At 40.9% G+C, this 19,881-nt stretch overlaps 1 protein-coding gene across 11 annotated transcripts in view; it reads right to left on the bottom strand.

Annotated features, from left to right (window-relative positions):
* Positions 1-16,345: 16,345 nt before the first annotated feature.
* The window catches only part of LOC118234553 (afadin-like), a 210,204-nt gene continuing 206,668 nt past the window's right edge, over positions 16,346-19,881 (bottom strand). For all 11 annotated transcript variants that reach the window (XM_035431235.1, XM_035431224.1, XM_035431207.1 and 8 more), the window contains one exon: positions 16,346-18,003. In XM_035431235.1, the coding sequence (XP_035287126.1) occupies positions 17,889-18,003 (115 nt within the window). In that variant the 3' untranslated portion in view covers positions 16,346-17,888. The remainder of the gene's footprint in view (positions 18,004-19,881) is intronic.

Below are 19,881 nucleotides of genomic sequence, written 5' to 3' on the forward strand. Positions count from 1 at the left end.
ATCTGCCCAATCCTTGCCCATTTAGGGGGTACCCTATTTAAAGCTTTATAACTCCAGATGTGAGCATCACAGAGACTTGAATGGCTTAAATGAAGCAAGACATTTGAACCATTTACAATACTAAATTATATTAATTTATAGTCATAATTTAGGAAGAAATAAAGTGCCACAAATGCAATTGTTCAGGCAAAAAAGCAAAAATTAATTTTGTCTTTTTTAGTTAGCAATGAAGAGAGATCCCATATGTACAGCAGGTTAAACTATACATGTCCTGGATCAAAAACTTCTTGACCACAAGTTCATAAAATCTAAGGGTGGATATGTAGAACTACTAAAGATCCAAGAAGCAAATTTCTAAATTATGCATTGCTGTAAATCAGAACATCGTGTATTTCACTACAAATCAACTGTTTTAACCAAGCGGAAACAACTTGCCTCTATTTAGTGAAGCCTTTTACCCCAGTATTACATTACATTACATTCATTTGGCAGACGCTTTTATCCAAAGCGACGTACAAAAAAGTGCATTTCATGGTCGTAGACAACTGCTGAACACGGGTTCAGTAAGGTACAATACTTATTTTTATACGGTCTATGGTTTTAACTCAAGAAACTCACTGTTGGATCATTTTCAAGTTGGAATTACAAACTTTTCGTCAATACAGTGGTCTAAAATATCTATGGGTCCAGTAAAATCCAAAATCTCTCCAAAACTGAATAAAATGTTTTTTGTCCATTATAAAGCATATAAATGAGCCCCTTATGAAGTTTTAAGATGAAACATTGATATCAGATTTTTTTCTGTACTCTACAGTACGTAATGTTTTCTTGTATGGGGATGGGACAACATTAAAACAATATTCAACCATCCAACACGTTTTGGCGATGTTCCAACTTTCACGTCATATCAGGTGCATGAAAACAAAAAAAACATTACTGTGCTACCGGTGAAGACTTACGTTACATTGTGAAATATCCTCATTATAAAATACCACTAACATATTTAAAGACACTCAACTTAAAAAATAACATATAATAACATAAATAAATAACCAAAATATTTTGAGCTGTAATACTTACATAGCGATGACAAAATGATATCTGTGTTCAGTAAACAGAGACAGAGAATCAATGCTGTCATACTCCTTTTATGATTAACTCCAGATAACTGGGTCAGCTAGGTCCATCAGCAAACATATGGCTTAGCTATGCTTAGAAGTCCTAATAATAATAATATTTTACAAAATAAGACTAAACGATAGCGCTTTGCCCGGTGCAGTACCTTTTACTGCTACCCCAGAGTGAATGCGTAAGGCAGTGGTGATGATTCACAACTTTCGGTTACGCAGGTTTATAAAACACTATTCCAGAAGTAAAATTAGACATGTTATACATCGTTAGAAAGCGTATACTATCACCTGTTGGATAGATTAATTGTCCATCAAGCCTGTACTACAGAGGGCAACAACACCATAAACAACATGTGTGGTATTACGCACAGCTATTTTGGAAGGTACCCAGGTATCACAAATGAGCGTACATTTCATAAACAGATTGTCCAAGATAATATATGACCACTCAGGTCTCAAAAAGGACATCTCTACGTGAATAACCAATGGTAAGGTTGTATATTTATTCCATATTTAATCAGAGATATTGACAGTAGAATGACATGCCATAATTTTAGAAAAATTTGTCTTGTTTATTTTGTTATTCAGTGAGCAGCATTTTCACTTCTGTATTGGCATATCTCAAGGCAATTGTTGGGTTTATCTTGTTTCTATGACGGAGTAAGATTTTGTTATTGGTGAAATAATATTTTTATGAATGCCCAGATAGACACTATTGTCCAGTGTGTCATGGGTGGGGTGTGTAGTTGCAGATAAGACTACAGGGAGGGGGTGCTTGTTACAGTTGAGGCCAAAAGTTTACATATACCTAGGCTAAAGATATTCAAACAACTCTGCACATTTCATGTTACCATACATTTCTTTTGGCTAGTTAATTAGGGCATCTACTTTGTTCACATCAGAGGTCATTTTAAAACAATCGATTCAAGACAGATTTATTTCAGTTTTAATTCACTATATCAGAATTCCAGTGGGTCAAAAGTTTACATACACAAAGTTGAGTGTCTCTTTAAACTGTCCGGAAGATTCCAGAAATTGATGTAATTACTTTTTAGAAGATTCTGATTGGCCAACTGTCATAATTGGGAGTTCATTGAGAGTTAATTGGCACTTGTGGCTGTATTTAAGGGTCTACCTGTCATGGTTCTGTGTTTTCCTGTCTGTGTTTCCCTTGTTGGGCCGCCAGATGGCGGCACTTCTGTTTTGTGTCCTGCTCCCCCCTGTTAATTGTATGATTGTTTTCAATTGTCTAATTATGGTTTGCTGGTTGTCTCGTTTCCCCTTCCCTTCCGTGGCCTGATTGTTCATGGTGCCCTCCTGTGTCTTGTCAGTGTCTGCCTATTTAAGTTTCCCGTCTCCTGAACTCAGGTGCTGGATCCTTGTTGTTTGTTGGTCATTTGATTGCGTGTCTTTGCTCGTATTCCTGCCACGTTCTGTTCCCACGTGTTTTTGGACTTTTGGTTTTTCCTGTGTGTCTGAAGTTTTCCTTTGTTTTGGAAGAATTGCCCTGCGAGGCTTTTTGTTCCCTTTGTCCCCTTTTTGTGAAGTAAAGTCTTTTGTTCCTACCCTATTTGGAGTTGTGTTTTTTCCCCCTCTGCATTTGGGTCCGAACCCCCCACGCATCCTGACACTACCTTTAGAGCCACTGCCTTTTTGCCCTTGATACCACGAGAAAATCCAAGCAACTCAGCCAGGACCTCAGAAAAAAAAATTGTGGACCTCCACAAGTCCGGTTCCTCCTTAGGAGCAATTTCCAAACAACTGAAGGTACCACAAGCTGGTAAAGGAGTTGGAGATATCACATACCAAAGTATCTACATCCACCATTAAGAGAATCCTAAATTGCCATGGCCTGAAAGGCTGTCGCGCAAGGAGTGTTCTCTGGTCAGATGAAACAAAAATTGAACTGTTTGGCTATAATGACCAGTGCTATATATGGAGGAAAAAGGGTGAGGTTTTTAATCTGAAGAAAGTCATCCCAACTGTGAGCATAGGGGTGGCAGCATCATGTAAGGGTGCTTTTCTGGAAAAGGAACGGGTGCACTTCAGAAAATAGATGGCATCATGAGGAAGGAGGATTATCTAGACATAGGCCTACATGAAGCAATACCTCAAGACATCAGCTAGAAAGTTAAAACTTGGTCACAACTGGGTCTTCTAGCAGGGCCATCACAATGCCCTGACCTGAATCCCATAGAAAATGTCCGAGCAATGTCCCACAAACCTGACTGAGTTACACTAGTTCTGTCAGGAGGAAGGAAATGTATGGTAACATGAAATGTGTGGAGTTGTGAAAAATTGAGTTTGAATGTCTTTAGCCTTTATGCCAACCATAAGGGGGATTGCGAGAAGTGGTTAAATCCTACAGTCGAGAAATGTGCACTCAGCCATCCTGTGTTATAGGAGATAGCTACTACTAGCTACTGTTGTCTAAAGGAGATAGACAAGTGACTTCCAAAATAAATAGAAACATGATCGGTAAGTCAGTGATTGATTGTAGTCTATCAGGTGCTTTCTAAAGCCGTAAATGACCTCCCTACGGTTCCTAGCTATTCCTAGCCAGCGTGACCCTCGTCTCAAGCAAAATGCATCGTTGTGAAAACCGATTGCAGACTGGAACACCTAGCTTATATAATTCACTTGATTTTTCTGCTTGTTTGTCTTGAATGCCTGTGCGGTGCATGAGAGAAAGCAAAAGATTTCATCAATATTAAGTTTTATTTTTCATTCAAATGGAAACTTGCAATTTGCGTTATATTTTTGCCTATGTATATAAACAAAATGTAGTAATAAAATAAGAGCTTGTCACCTACTGCAATACTGAGTCATTGTCTACAGGAAAAAGTATAATATGGGCAAAGACAACCATGCAGACCAAATTGGAATGAAATAAATCGTATATATTCTTCTGTGGGACTCAGGAAAAAAACAAAATTGGTGCCTGCAGAGTAATTCGTTCGGTGTGAAGAAATTTTAGAGCTAAAACATTCTGTCTAAAAGAATTTAATTTGGCTGGGGTAAATTCGTAATTTTTAATGGACTTCAATGGGGAAATATGCTTTTTGGCACCAGTGGTTTACTACACTGCAATACCTTGAGTAACCACTGGAATTTATGAGCTTCATGGATAATGGCAATCCCTGGATGAAATAGCTCCATCATGATCATTTATTTTACAGAGCCCACAGAGTCCCATACCCAATCACAGATTTTACACGTGGTCAACCCATTTAAAGCTGCAAGTACAAGTACTTGCTACAGTAGCCTAAAAACATGATCCCGACTTCACGGTTTGTGTCCAGACACCAATTCATATGTAACCGGCAACATTAGATCAAAGTAAACGTAGTATACATTGTATATTTCATAATATATAAACATCATTTAATTCCAGAATCCCAATATGCTCAACTTCTGAACATATGTAGCGCTAATTCACCTAGCTATACTGTAACAGCCTACATTGCTAGTTCATTCCATCTCACTTACACTAATTCTGAAACATTTTCGCAGATCAGCAAAACAGATGTCACTTTGTATTGTGTTATTGTTTCCCAATGTTCAGTGTCCACGCTGAAAAACAATGAAGCTGCTTGCTCATCTCAACAAATACTGGAACACTGGAGGAAGGGAGGACACAAAGAGCGTTTTCCAGGTCATGGAGGAGAGGTGGTAGTGAAGGAAAGGAAGACACGTTTTTGAGTGTTTGGACGTTCCCCTCATGTCATTGCCATTGTTGCAATTTACCTTTCATTCCCCATACATTCTCTATAGAATTCTTTCCCCCAAAACACTTTAAATATTTGGAAAACTATTTGGAATTTCAAAAAGGTTTGAACAATCACTGCTGTGAAGCAAGCTGAATATTATGAACTTGGAATAGTATGTCTGGCTTAAAAGCTGTAGTAAGTGTAGCGTGCTTAAATTTAAGCGGGAAGAAAATAAGAACAATAAGTATGCAAGAGAACAGACAAGATGTTGCTGAAGCAATCACACTAAGTATTCAACAGAACAGAGAACCACACTATTAATATGGTCAGTTATATATTTAGCTTTCAATACTGAGCTTTCAGTGTGCAGTGTTTTATTTAATGATCATTATTGAATGACTGCTGTATGTACCATTATATGACATGCAGTAAAACGAAACATTTCTGGATGGTGAATAAGAACATATATGACAGTATTTGATGCTAAATGGCAAAGGAGCCCTGTTTGCCATTCAACATACAGAAAAAATACACTTTCTGCATACACTGCAGCCTATGTTTGGTATTCCCCCCCACACACACGCACACACACTAGCTAAGCATAGACAATACTGCCACAAAATTACTGAATCTAGCTTGTTTGCAACTCAACATATTTATGCCATATCAAATACAGGTTAAGGATGGCACTCATTACGATATTTATTGAATCAAAAACTTGACGCATTTTAGAGTCAAGTTCCTTTGTTAGAGAGTACTTAATAACTGCAAGCTAGATTATTGCTGCAAACACTCTGGCTAACTAACCAGTTAAACAATGGCTATAAAACTAGCTAGCTAGCTCATTCGTTTTCACTCTGTGGTGAGCAATCCCAATTGTTTCACACTAAAGCCGCGTTTCCACCGCAGGAACTTTACCCCGGAACTAGGAACCTTTTGAGGAACTCAGTGCGTTTCCACCGCAGGAACTAGGGTCTAACTTTAGTTCCGGGGGCTTTATTTTACCCCCCAAAATGTTCCTGCTCGGGGGGTAGTACTTTCCGAAAGTACAGGAACCTTTTGGGTGGAGCTTGCAGCGCTGAACATTTCTGATTGGTCGAGTACTCGCAGCATTTTTTTGTGTTTATTTTCAGCCACCATGTTTAAAAATATGCAGCCACAAACCAGTTTATTTTCATAATAACTTCAAATCAAACTTGTATGTTATGCGGCGCAGTAGCCTAGTTTTGGTTATAGCCTGCCAACGTCTTGGAATTATAACGTGTGCTCTTCTGTTCTTTTCTTGCTTTAGTATTCGTTTTATAATTTTTCTAAATAAAAAGCATTCGTGCTGGGACAGCATAGCCTATTACGTACCAAAACATTCAAACGGATTAATTCGGTTGCTGAATATTTTCTTCCGGATTTTCTTTGTTAGCCCGTTGTAATTGACTCAAAACGTTTGATACAGTTATGTGAGGTATGCGGTAGTTCTGCGTAGCTCACATTGGTGATACAGTAAAAGCAAACTGGAAATCACCTTCCGCACTTTTTGTCAGGGTAAAATAACAGGTTAATTCTAGTAATCGTCCCTTTAGCTTTTTCAGACTGCCGTAATTTTACTCTGCCATTCTTCAATTCCACGAAAAGACCAGGAAGACTATGGACTAATTTATGGTGAATGGTTCGCATCTGGAGGGCACACTTCGCTGCTCGGCTAGCAGTAACTTCGAAGGAAAGCAAACGGTGGCTGTACGACTACTAATTTAAATTTTCACGCAAGTCTGAGTTTTCGTTCTATTCTTGTCATTTTGTGATTAGCCTATATGGAATTGACGATGAGAAAGTAATCAAACAGCAAATTGTTTACAACGTGTGCATGTTTTCTGCTGTTGTTGCCAGTTATACATATAGCCTAAATGTGAATGCATTCTGTCGCTTCGGATGTCAAGACATGAAAGCGAATGTTCGCATAAAAACATAATGAATGTGTTTGAGAGGATATATAAAACAGTTACAATCTGACTATTGGCCTGTTATATCCTATTTGTTGCATAACATGTTTGTTGCATTTGTTCAACTACCAAGGACAGTTTTGCTTGACAACGGTAAAATATGCCCAAACGGCTGCAGAAGAATATTTCAATTCCAGGTGATTAAATTGATAAAAAAAATAAATACAAAAGTAACCATATATAATCATTGTTGGTAACCCGTTGTATATAAGTGGAATAAACTCCTCCGGGCTGTCCTGATTATTAGAAAATAAGGCTACTTCAGTGGTAGTATGGGGTTACAGAAGAAATCATAGGACAGATGGACCGACGCCAACGTCGCTTTTTCATACGTCAGTGGGCTAATTTGCCTAATCTTCGCGGGACTTTAGACCGCGGTGGAAACGCAGACAACCATGGGCTGAAGGAACCTTTTAGTTCCTTGAAAAGTAGTTCCTGGGACTAAAAGTTCCGGGTAATTTTGGTGGAAACGCGGCTTAATTTTCAACCCAGCATTTTCCCCAGAATAGAACTTAAAGTTTTATATTGGCCTAAAAAGGTGTTGGTGAAACTGAAATTTCTCCTTACCATGAAGAATGCCTAACTTGTTTACATTCTAGACAGATGTGACCTTTTATGCCATCATAGTGCTAAACCTCCTTACAAAACATAAACAAACAAACAAACAAAAAAAAACCCAGAAAAACAGGCTACACATGAAGTTTAAACATAGACCCACTAGTCTGACTTTGACAACTGGCTCACTCAACTCATGTAATGTAAACATCCAGTGATCACTAGTGGCTTACAACTACTAAGTATTTTAAGTATCATTTTCTGTATAGTTCATTTACTAAATGTTGTTAAGAAGAAGTATAACCGTAAGTATATTTTCCTTAAGAAATGATTCAAATGTGAACTAAGTACACTCTTATTTTAAGAAAATATGCTATAATAGTGTGCTTAGTAAATTTTTTAAGGTCTACCTTGTCAAAGTTACCATCAGCCTAAAACTGTTTATTTACAGTTGAGGCCAAAAGTTTACATACATCTAGGCTAAAAACATTCAAACTCCACACATTTAATGCTGCCATACCTTTCCTGTGTTAAGTCAATTAGAGTATCTACTTTATTTCCATAAGAGGCCATTTCAGAATAATCACTAAGAGACAGATTTATTTAAGCTTATATATACTATATCAGATTTTCCGTGGGACAAAAGTTTACATACACTTTGTTAGTATTTGGTGTAGACATGTAATTCGCTATTTGGTTGTTCTCAGCCAGAGGAAGTGCTCGGCCGGCGTAGCTTGGAGATAAAACAGCAGGAACTGGGGGGTTAGGTGTGAATCTATGTCTGCGGGTGTGTGTCAGAGAGAGTGTCCATGCCCCTGCCCCCTCCTCTTTTTCACTGGTTAAAATATGCGGCTTTCTTTGAATTAATTCTGTTAAGTTTTGGGCAACTTGGGAAGACGTTTGTAACAGTTGTAAGTGGGAATCTGAGTCCTACATCTAGGACTGCCATTCTACATTTCATCTCTGATTCTTTTGGACTATTCTGCTGTCTTTTGGTTACTGCAATTTAGATTACGTTGGAACAAAAGCTGTGGTTTGGTATCTTTTTGATTTCTATATTTGCATACAGTTGTTTCTGCAGATGCTTGTGGTACCTTCTGTTGTTTGGAAATTGCTCCTAAGGAGGAATCAGACTTGTGAAGGTCCACCATTTTTTTTGAGGTCTTGGCTGAGTTTCTTGGATCTTCCTATGGTATCAAGGGCAAAGAGTAGTGGCTCTAAGGGTAGGCCCTTAAATTCAGCCAAAGGTGCCAATGAACTCACAGCTATGACAATTGGCCAATCAGAAGCTTCTAAAAAGTCATTACATCAATTTCTGGAATCTTCCAGACTGTTTAAAGAGACAGTCAACTTGGTGTATGTAAACTTTTGACCCACTGGAATTCTGATATAGTGAATTAAAGCTGAAATAAATCTGTCTCTAATCGATTGTTTTACAATTACCTCTGATGTGAACAAAGTAGATGCCCTAATTGTCTTGCCAGAAGAAATATATGGTAACATGATGTGCAGAGTTGTGAAAAATTGAGTTTGAATAGCACTGCGTGCTCTTTTATTTCACCACCGGCTTCGCCTGGCTACAACGGAACGCAGATACATTTTCGGTTTTCGGTATTTCAGTAAGGTTCCGTCTTCTTTCCGGCGTTCCGCCCCGAAGACTCCCGGTCTCCACTTTTAAAAACCCCAGGCTCACTGTTGAAAACAATCAGAGGCAATCAGCGCAATTAAACAATTGATAATTATCGGCGCTGATTACCTCCACCTGAAAGTTGTGACGAGGGATCCGAGAGCCGCTCCTCTCACTCTCTCTCTCTCTCTGCAGCCGACGCTCAAACCACGCCCACCCCACCACATACCCCCACCGCCCGACTTAGGCCGGGGAGCCATCCGGCCGATGACCAACCCCCCCCCTTCCCCCCCCCCCCCCCTCCTGGGGGCGAGAGAGGAAGTCAGTCACGACCATCCGTGCGCCCGGTCTATGGATCACCTTGAAGTTAAAAGGCTGCAAAGCCAGATACCACCGAGTGATCCGGGCGTTGGTATCCTTCATGCGGTGGAGCCATTGGAGGGGGGCATGGTCCGAACAGAGGGTGAATGGGCGACCCAGAAGGTAATAACGGAGGGCTCCGACCGCCCACCGAATGGCGAGGCACTCTTTCTCCACCGTGCTGTACTTCGCCTCCCGTTGTGACAGTTTTCGGCTAATGTACAGCACGGGGCGGTCGACTCCCTCCACCTGCTGGGTCAAAACAGCCCCCAGCCCCCTGTCTGACGCATCGGTCTGCAAAACAAAAGGGAGAGAGAAGTTAGGTGTGAACAAGAGCGGCTCCCCACAGAAAGCTTCTTTTACCCTCTAAAAACGCCCGCTGGCACGGTTCCGTCCACTGGACCAGATCTGAGGCACCTTTTCGGGTTAAGTCAGTTAGGGGGCTGGTTAGCTCCGAAAATGCCGGGATGAACCTTCTGTAATAGCCGGCCAGCCCCAAGAACCTCCTTACCTCTTTTTTTGACTTGAGTCGGGGACAGGCTGCAATCGCAGCGGTTTTGTCCACTAGAGACCGCACCTGTCCACTTCCCAAGTGGTACCCCAAATACCGTACCTCAGCTCGGCCAATAGCACACTTCTTTGGGTTAGCCGTGAGCCCTGCCTGCCTTAGGGATTCGAGCACTGCCCCCACATGCTGCAAATGCTGCTCCCAACTGCTGCTATGGATGATTACGTCATCCAGATAGGCAGCAGCATATCCAGCATGCGGACGCAATACCCGATCCATCAGGCGCTGGAAGATGGCAGGGGCTCCGAATAACCCAAACGGAAGTGTCCTGAATTGGTACAAACCATCCCGAGTGGAGAAAGCCGTTTTTTCCTTAGATTTGGCAGATAAGGGAATCTGCCAGTAACCCTTGGTTAAATCCAGCGTCGAAAAAAATCGAGCCGTGCCAAGCCGATCCAAGAGCTCGTCGACCCTAGGCATTGGATAAGCATCAAACCGTGACACTTCATTTACTTTTCTATAATCCACACAGAAGCGAATAGACCCATCAGGCTTACCTACCAGCACAATGGGGCTACTCCAGGGACTGTGGGATTCCTCTATTACCCCCAGCTCTAGCATTGCCTTTATCTCTGCCTGAACCAATTTCTTTTTGTGTTCCGGCAACCTATAGGGGCGGGTCCGCACCGTCACCCCCGGGGAAGTGTCAATGTGGTGGTGTATGAGGTGCGTGCGTCCTGGTATGGGGGAAAACACATCAGCAAACTGCTTTTGCAACAAGGCAAGGTCTGCCCTCTGATTCGGTGAGAGATGGTCATCTGAAAGGGGGGAGATCTGATTGGACGAATTTGGTACCTCCGGCCCCAGCTCATCTCTCTCCTTATCCACCGTAACCAGAGAGACAGCCACCACCTCCTTCCACGCTTTCAGGAGATTGAGGTGATAAATCTGTTTTGCCCCCTCTCTATCAGTACGCTCTACCTCATAGTCAACCTCCCCCACTCGCCGTGTGACCGCAAAGGGCCCTTGCCACTTGGCGAGTAATTTAGAACTAGAGGTAGGGAGTAACACAAGAACTTTATCTCCCGGTGAAAATTGACGTAGTTTAGCTCCTCTGTCGTAGTGCTGTTGCTGACGTGCCTGCGCCTCGAGCAAATTCTCCCGTGACAACTTACCCAGTGTATGGAGTTTTGCTCGCAGGTCCAGCACGTACTGTAATTCATTTTTACTAGGTCCAATATCCCCCGGGGTTTCCTACCGAACAGTAGTTCAAAGAGAGAAAATCCCGTGGAGGCCTGGGGAACCTCCCGCACTGCAAACACCAGAGGAGATAACCACTTAACCAGCCGTGTCTGCCCGTCCTTGCTGCTGCTGCTGCTGCTGCTGCTGCTGGGACTGGCCGCGGGGGTAGTGCGCCAGGTGGTCCTCCGCCAGGGTGACGGCGGCCGCCAACCCGGTCGGACGATGGCACCTCACCCAGTTCGCCGTCTCCCCCGGGAGGCCATCAATGAATCGCTCGAGGGTCACCAGCTCCACCACCCCGTCGGCTGACCAGAGTTCCGGTCGCAGCCACCGACGCGCTATGTCCAGCAGTCTCTGGGCGTATGCGAACGGCCGGTCCTCTCCTGCCACCGCGCTGTGGGGGTTAAGCTGTGTGCAGCTTGTTGGGCTTCCCCAGTTAAGAGGGGCAGGAGGCGGACGACCCACTCCTCCTCTGGCCATCGACACGCCCTGGCTGCCACCTCAAAGCCATCGAGGAACGCCTCCGCGTCGTCATCCGGGGTCATCTTGGGTATATGGAGAGCTACGGGGGACCCGGTCTGTCGCTCTCGGGAGCTGGGTTCTCCCGCAGCCGCCAGCTGCAGCAGAGCCTGAGTCTGGAGGGAGGTCTGCGCACGCACGACAGTTCACAAGAGACAAACATGGAGCATAGCCCTGTTCCGGGCTATGCTCCATGTTTGTCTCTTGTGAACTGTCGGTCGTCTTACTCGCGATCCCCCCGCACGGGCCACCACTGTGGCAAGTGAGTGCCACCCCTCCTACCCGCCAACAGACTCACTTGAGACAAGGTTTCGTTTTGTAGCACTGCGTGCTCTTTTATTTCACCGGCTTCGCCTGGCTACAACGGAACACAGATACTTTTTGGTTTTCGGTAATTCAGTAAGGTTCCGTCTTCTTTCCGGCATTCCGCCCCAAAGACTCCCGGTCTCCGCTTTTAAAAACCCCAGGCTCACTGTTGAAAACAATCAGAGGCAATCAGCGCAATCAAACAATTGATAATTATCGGCGCTGATTACCTCCACCTGACAGTTGTGACGAGGGATCCGAGAGCCGCTCCTCTCACTCTCTCTCTCTCTCTCTGCAGCCGACGCTCAAACCACGCCCACCCCACCACAAATATCTTTAGCTTAGATGTATGTAAACTTTTGGCCTCAACTCTAAGTAGTAGGCCTATCACAGGATATCATGAAAGATATCTCAGCACCACTCCATCATAAAATTCAGGGGGGAATCCGTCGTTAGCACATAAGAAAACTAAAGTGAGCCTCAGCCATATTTTTAGTGAAAAGGCAAAGATGTCATTATTGAGAAGTCATTGAAAATACATGGAAATAGGACAGCACCTTCTTCCTGAACTCCCCACAGTGAACATCACACAACACAAAAAATACATCCCAGTTCAAGTAATTCATTGTCCACTCCCAAATCTTTTGGAACTGCTCAGGTGTCTGAACCATTTGTACTGGTCAGGATGGATCTTGTGGGGACACTGACAGTAGCTCCAAGAAGCATACATATGCTTCATGATTGACTACAAAACAAAGTGGGAGGAGAGATGTCCATTATAGTCTAAGCACAAGCTTAGGATGTAGCATAATACAGTTGTTGAATTTCTCTATAGATCTGGGGCTCCTAAACACATTCTCACTGGGTGAGGAAGGGAATTCAGGAATAAGGTGCTAGATCTCGTTAGAGCAATAACCCGACAAAACCCGACAAAACGAAAGAAAGCTATATAAAAAGAACTAGGCTTTAGCTAGCTCCTATTAACAAGAAATTACCTCTAATGACCTACAATCTTTTCAACTCACCCCTCGCTTTCATTATTGACACGACATTTGTTCATTTGTTCATACTTATCTGCTTTTCGTTCCCTTTGTTCTTTCATGCCATGTCTGTATATCAGTGAAATATGAAGCTAGTGACAATAACGACTTTTGTTTCGTATCATTTTTATTTCCAAAATAAAAGTCTCGACAGAACCACTATTACGTTCAACATAATGGAATTAGGCTAGAATCCAATGACAGTTTTTCTAAAAATATAAACTATCCCTTTTCTGCTTGAACAATAATGACTTAGATTTTAAACTTAGACATTGATTTCAGATTGGAATGCAGATAGAAACTTTTTAACACCAAGCACAGAGAGGGATGTGCAAATAGGTTTAGTTTTTGTCTGTTTTGATTTTTTTTGTGAATAATGATTAAATATGAAGAACCAGTTAAAGATTACTCTTTTTTTTAACTCATATTGGATTTTAAAAAAATGCAAATACTTTCTAATTCTCAGCTCACAAAATGAACATTGGTACATTATCTGTCAGGATAAACTCATCCCAACCTACACAGAAAAGAATATAAATTCAAGACAGGGTGTTTTTGCATGTATCACTATTTGGCAAGCTGGCACATAGTGACATAGCTTTCAACTAATAATTGACATGGTCATTTTCAAATGTCATGGTGAATCATTGGTATGACACCCCTGTCATAATAGCCTTCTATACAGGTTATGTCAGTTGTGTCATAACACAAACTGCAGATTGTGTCATAATAATGCTATATCATATTTATGAATGGATATGACACTTAATGACATGTATTATGCCATGGAAATCTATGGCACCATAAATGCTGCTCTGTTGTTGCCAAACCTTTAGCCTTCATCAGCTAGGTCTTGAAGTCTTCATTAAAGGGAAGATGAAATACGTGTTAACATGACTCTGGTTAATTAGCTTCTTATTTTGTACAAGACAGAGCTCTGCATTCAAACCAGAAGTTGACCTGTATTTGCTAGAAAAATAAACAAAAGCTTGTTTTTTGGCGACTACTAGCACTAGGGCATGGCCATTGTGGAACAAGCTAATTCTTTACGTCATGTCAATGTTTGTCTCGGCTGCTCAAGCTACTGCTGCTACTAGACTGTGCACAGTAAAAAAATAAATAAAAAAACCCTGAAAAAACAGAACCCAAGGAAGGTCCTTTTGTATTACCTGAAGAAAGTCAAATGAGAATTAGTCCACCTGTGGGACAGGGGCAATGGGTGTGCAGTGACCATTTCATTATTAAGGCAGATTTTGTGAAAATTCACCATTCATTCAAGACACCTTTTAATCTAAGATTGCCTCTTGCTCTTCCGCCTAGCAAGCGCATTTTATTGCCTTTCCCTGTTGTTGATGATTGCAGCAGTTGGTTCACAGCTGGCTTGTCAGTCTCACCTACGCTGTACCCACTGAAATCAAAGACTGATCGCTGAGCATCTGGCTTCAGTCAGTTTGTGATCCGATTAACAAATCGTCCAAGTTCATCAAAAAGTCAGCAATTCAGTAGCAGCAATACCTTGAGCAGTTGAAAAAAACCATTCACACAACCAAGCTTGTTCCAAGGTGGCCGCACCCTAGTGCTAGTAAAGATAAAAAAGAGTTGGTTCATTCTTTAAAACAAATACAGGTCAATTTCAGATTTGAATGCAGGCCCAAGATAAAAAGTAAATGAACCAGAGTCACATTACTGAGTGCTTTATCTCCTCTTTAAGAATGTGAGCTGCTGTTCCCTCTAGTCAACAGTAAACCTTAACATTCCATTTAAGAAATGACACCGGGGCATTCGCATTACAATATTTAAATCACAATGTGTTCCTCCTGGTTATGACCTGAGAAGGGTGGAAAAGTAGTGGTACTGGTAATAGAAGGAACCTCTAAATCCAGAGTTGGGAAACAAGGGCCGGATCTGTTTCTGGTTTTTCTGCCAACATCTGGCCTTAATTACTTAAGTAGCCCTAGCCCTAATATTTATGCCATCTGACATTTTTGCTAGATTTATTGATAAACACATGAATGACCATGGAGACTGTTCTTGTGTCCCTGTATGCAATGTTTTACTGTGACTTCATCAGCGAGTGAACCAGTGGTGGCCAATTTAGCTCATTTCACCGGGGTAATTGGTGGAAACAAAAGCCTGCATACACACCGGCCCACCAGGATTGGAATTTCCTACCTCTGTTCTAACCTCTAAGCTTAACTTGGTGAACCAAACAAGTCTTGTTGCAGCACAAGAGAGAAAAACTATTTGATCTACTACATTTCACCTATAGTCACAACACATAATGTGAGTCAACTTTACCTTGGTGCATGTAGTTTTCTAAAATACTACTGTGCTAATAAGCAAATCTGTTTAATCGCCTAATTTTACATCCAAAATGATAAAAGTGGCATTTTAGAATATTTTATACAATTCCCAGCAGCATGATAAGAATGTAGTTCCTGTCAGTAACCTACCCGTAAATTACAGTTGTGTATACATGTCAGTTAGCATATTCATAACCTTTTGAAGCCTTAGATTCAATTAATTCAGTTAAGTAGATAATTATAAAGACTGGAAAGGACTGAAAAGAACAAAAGTAGTATTAAATTTGGGATACTCTGCAAAAGTTAAAATCCAACATGTCTTGCCTCATAATTTCATGTAAAAGAGCTTGTCATGATTTCTATTACATGTTAAACTATTACATGTAGAACTGTTATATTAATATCTGTATGCATGTTTTTTTACTCCAACACATACACACACACACACATATATATATATATATATATACACATACACCGATCAGCCACAACATTAAAACCACCTACCTAATATTGTGTAGGTCCCCCTTGTGCCGCCAAAATAGCTCTGACCCGTCAAGGCATGTCCATGGAGGTGTCCTCTGGTATATTTGGATTTCTGTATATAGTGGTATCCACTGTATATTTGTACCTGATATTTTATATCTACTGTACATTTGTATTTGATTGTGTTACTTTGTTGTCTTTGATGCTGCAACAGTGCAAATTCCCCCCGGGATCAATAAAAAGTACACTACTACTACTTATTACATTATTGGTTTTTATTACATAAAAATTTTTTAATGGATTACATTATTGGGAGTTATTACACTATTGGTAGTTTATTACATTATTAGTTGCTACAGGGCTGTAAAAAGCTAAGATATAGTTAGAGGGTGAATTATTTCCACGATTTAAAAAACTCTCGACGGGTCAGAGCTGTTTTGGCGGCACGAGGGGGACCTACACAATATTAGGCAGGTGGTTTTAATGTTGTGGCTGTATATATACATACATATATATATATATATATATATATATATATATATATATATATCTGACACTGTTCATGTCATTTGCAATGTTTTATATGAAAATAACCATTTGAAAAACATCCACAAGTTTACAGTACACAACTTTCATCATTCTGGGCACGTTTGAATTCAGTTCTTTTTTCTATCCATGACACCCCTTGCACTCAATATATTTATTGTTGTACCACTGACCCCGTTGCATTCAATGTACATGAAGTTTCACACAACTTTGCATCTGTGATACACAGTATCAAACCACCACAAATTGAAATCGGGGCAGTGGTGGTAGGGGAGTTAAGAAAAACATAATATCCGCAAGTAGATTCCCCTTATCTTATACAATAGGCCTATATAAATATGTTTTTTTTGACCCGCTACCACCACCACCTCAGCCTCCTCCAATTTGTATAGTTTCTTTATTCTCCAAAATAAACATTGATCCAAAACCAAAATCAATAATTTACTGACCACAAGAACCCCAGTTTCTATCAGACATCAAACAAAGGTAAATTTGAGTAAATTGTATAGCCTCTTTTGATACTTTTTTCAACCAGAGCACTCAAGAGTGAGACATGAGAACTCTGTAAATGTACAGTGATGCAGTTACAGAGTGTACACATTCTGTGCAGAAGAGACTCCCTGTGCAATATGGCTACCCAATGTCAGTATCTCAGGTTTTAATATGAGCTGGTGAGGATTTTGAGGCTTTTTTATGATGTTGAACCAATATTGCACCAGCATCTGCTAGAATCTTGTATATTATCTGCACAGTGGCTAAAACAACTGTGCTCTTGGTGATAAGAACAGAATTACAAAAAACAGTCTGTTATATCTGGGTGCTGAATATGCCAACAGCGAAATGTTGAATTGTGGGAACAAGTGTGTAGCCACAATAATGTTCTACTCAAAAAATTCCATATGACTGTATCATAAAGGAATCAATACAAGAACTGTATAACTAAACCCCAAAATAAACTGACAAACACAAAAGCTCCCCTTCCATCTGGTCAATATGTTTCTTATATTTATGTCATGTAAACAATTTCATAGTGCTTAATATTTTTATTGCCAGGGCAAAGCAAGCAATATTGCTTCTTCTATTACGACCATACATCTGGGCCATAGTTTCTCAGTCTTACTGAGTATGCAGCCTTTTTTTTCTCCAGCTAACCTCTTTAATTGTTAAGCTGACTACTACTAAGTGCAACTACTAAATGTTTTCAGGGGATTATATTTGATTTTGAACAGAATGATCACATTGACACTTTCACAGAGGACATACTGCAGACAGTAGTCAAAATATATTGTTACATATTATTAAAGACCAAGTTGTTCAAATGAGGCCTTAATGAAACCAACACTACCGAGAGGTTACTTGGAGTGAGAAAAAGCACTCATAGCAGGTCATCAAGATGAGGGCGGGAAACCCCCCATCCCCACAAAAATAGGATCACTGAGAACAGGAATGGCAATCTCTTGCCTCCTGTCCCCCTTTCTAAAATGGGTTCTTCCTGTTGCATCCTACTAAGGTTCCAGGTTCGCAAGTGTATCACATAGCTGTCCCGATGCTCCACTGGGCTTTCATGAAACGATGTTGCTAGATGCGTCCTTGTCCCGGGAGAAGAGCTGCTGACGGTCCTTAAAGGTCATAGTTTCTGAAGCTTCCCCGCTTACTGAGAGCTCTTCACCCTGACCACTGTACCGCAGGAAAGATATTAAAGTCATGTCAGCAATTATAACTATCAATGCTCTACATAAACTTTCTCCAGCTTTTTGTGTGATGTCAGACATGTCTGGGCATGGCTTCTTAAAAAAAAAAAACCTGATGTCAGAAACCAAAAGTTGTCACTTTGTTTTGTTGTTTTATCAGCTTGCCCGAAGTGAAAGATGGTAGTAAATTTCTCTCTAAAAACTTAATTGGGAAAAACCTCCCAGGTCCACCCTGTCTCCTGTTACTATGTTCAAAGTGCAGGTGCAACCAGGGCTTGAAAATGAGAACAGAAACAAAAACAAAAACCATAAATGAAAGGAATTTTTGCAGGAACAAAAACAATAACAGAAACAAAATCAACATTAACACTGAATAACTTGGTGACACGGAGAATATAGCACCATGACAAAATAACCACGTTATAGTTGGGAGCAATCCCGTTGGAAGAGACGCAACTCTCAAAACGCTCACAGCAGCACAAGCAAATAATTTGATCAACTCCAAACATTTATAATGTGTAGGGTAGCAGCAGCTACAGAGGTAATTGAAATACAGGCGTTATAAACCGCTGAAGTCACACCCAACTATTAACTTGAACATAAACGGACAGTAACATCAACATTATTCACGTTGAAAGATAAGAATCAGAATCGTTTGCACAAACAAAAAAGGTGAACGTGCACTGACTGGCGTACTCATTTTCAGTAAGAAAACCAAAGGCATAGACAAAGCATCACCAATAATAGTTTATACAAAATACCACCACCATGATACAAATAAAACGTGTCTTGCCCTTGAATGTCGTATTTCTCTACTTCCACCTAGCAGAAGCGGTCATAATAGGCTATCCTCGAATTCCAGCTTCCTGACAAGGTCCGACTCAGCCATCTATAAACTAAAGCACACCCAAGGGTGCTGTCCTGGAGCAAAAAACTTTTTTAAATTTCCAAGTTGAACTTCTAGATTGCAAGTTTGATTTGGCACGATTAACATTCTGGCTCGGAGGACACAATGGAATGTTATCATCCATGGTGTTCTGAAAGCTAATTTGCATAAACTACAATGGGACAGCACCCTTGGGCGTGCTTTAGTTTATAGATGGCTGAGTCGGACCTTGTCAGGAAGCTGGAATTCGAGGATAGCCTATTATGACCGATTTTGCAAGGGAAAGACACGTTTTTTTTGTATCATGGTGGTGTTATTTTGTATAGACTATTCAGGGTTTCCCCCAGAACAGTTGTTAGGGCCGGTGGCAAGTATCTTTTGACGGGGGCTGGCGGCCCGGCGCCGGCCGCCGGCCAAGTGTCTTTTTTGACGGGGGCCCGGCGCGGGCCAGCAACAGACTGATGGCAGCATTAAGGCAGGGCCCTATAGTTTCTGTGATAACAGAATCATGGATGGAATCGCGGAATTGAGAATTTAAAAAAGCTATAACACAGATTCCATAGGGCCCTACATTAAGTCAATGCTAAAAGCTGACTGGAGATTTGAAAATATGACTATGTAATGTGAATGTTGTTATAAATAAGTAATTTATTCAACACACATTTAAGAAAATCAACAACTATTTACAGCATAGCAGAGTATTACAAATAATCTGACAACAATGTACAGTATTGGAATGCTGTGTTTTCAACAACAACAAAATAAATTAAATTAAATGAATAATATCAAAGTTTTTGCACTCTACAAAAAACTTGTATTCAAGTCCTGATTGGCTACTGAATCTTACAACAAGCGTTGGAATGCTGGGCACATTTAAACATTTAAAAAACTGTCTAAGGTTTTTTGGCTTTTACCTAGCTAGCTAAGTTAGCCAAATGACCACGTTGTCATAAACTTTTTCCCAACCGTGAAAACTGC

This window comes from Anguilla anguilla, chromosome 1 (genome assembly GCF_013347855.1).
Source record: "Anguilla anguilla isolate fAngAng1 chromosome 1, fAngAng1.pri, whole genome shotgun sequence".
NCBI lineage: Eukaryota > Metazoa > Chordata > Actinopteri > Anguilliformes > Anguillidae > Anguilla > Anguilla anguilla.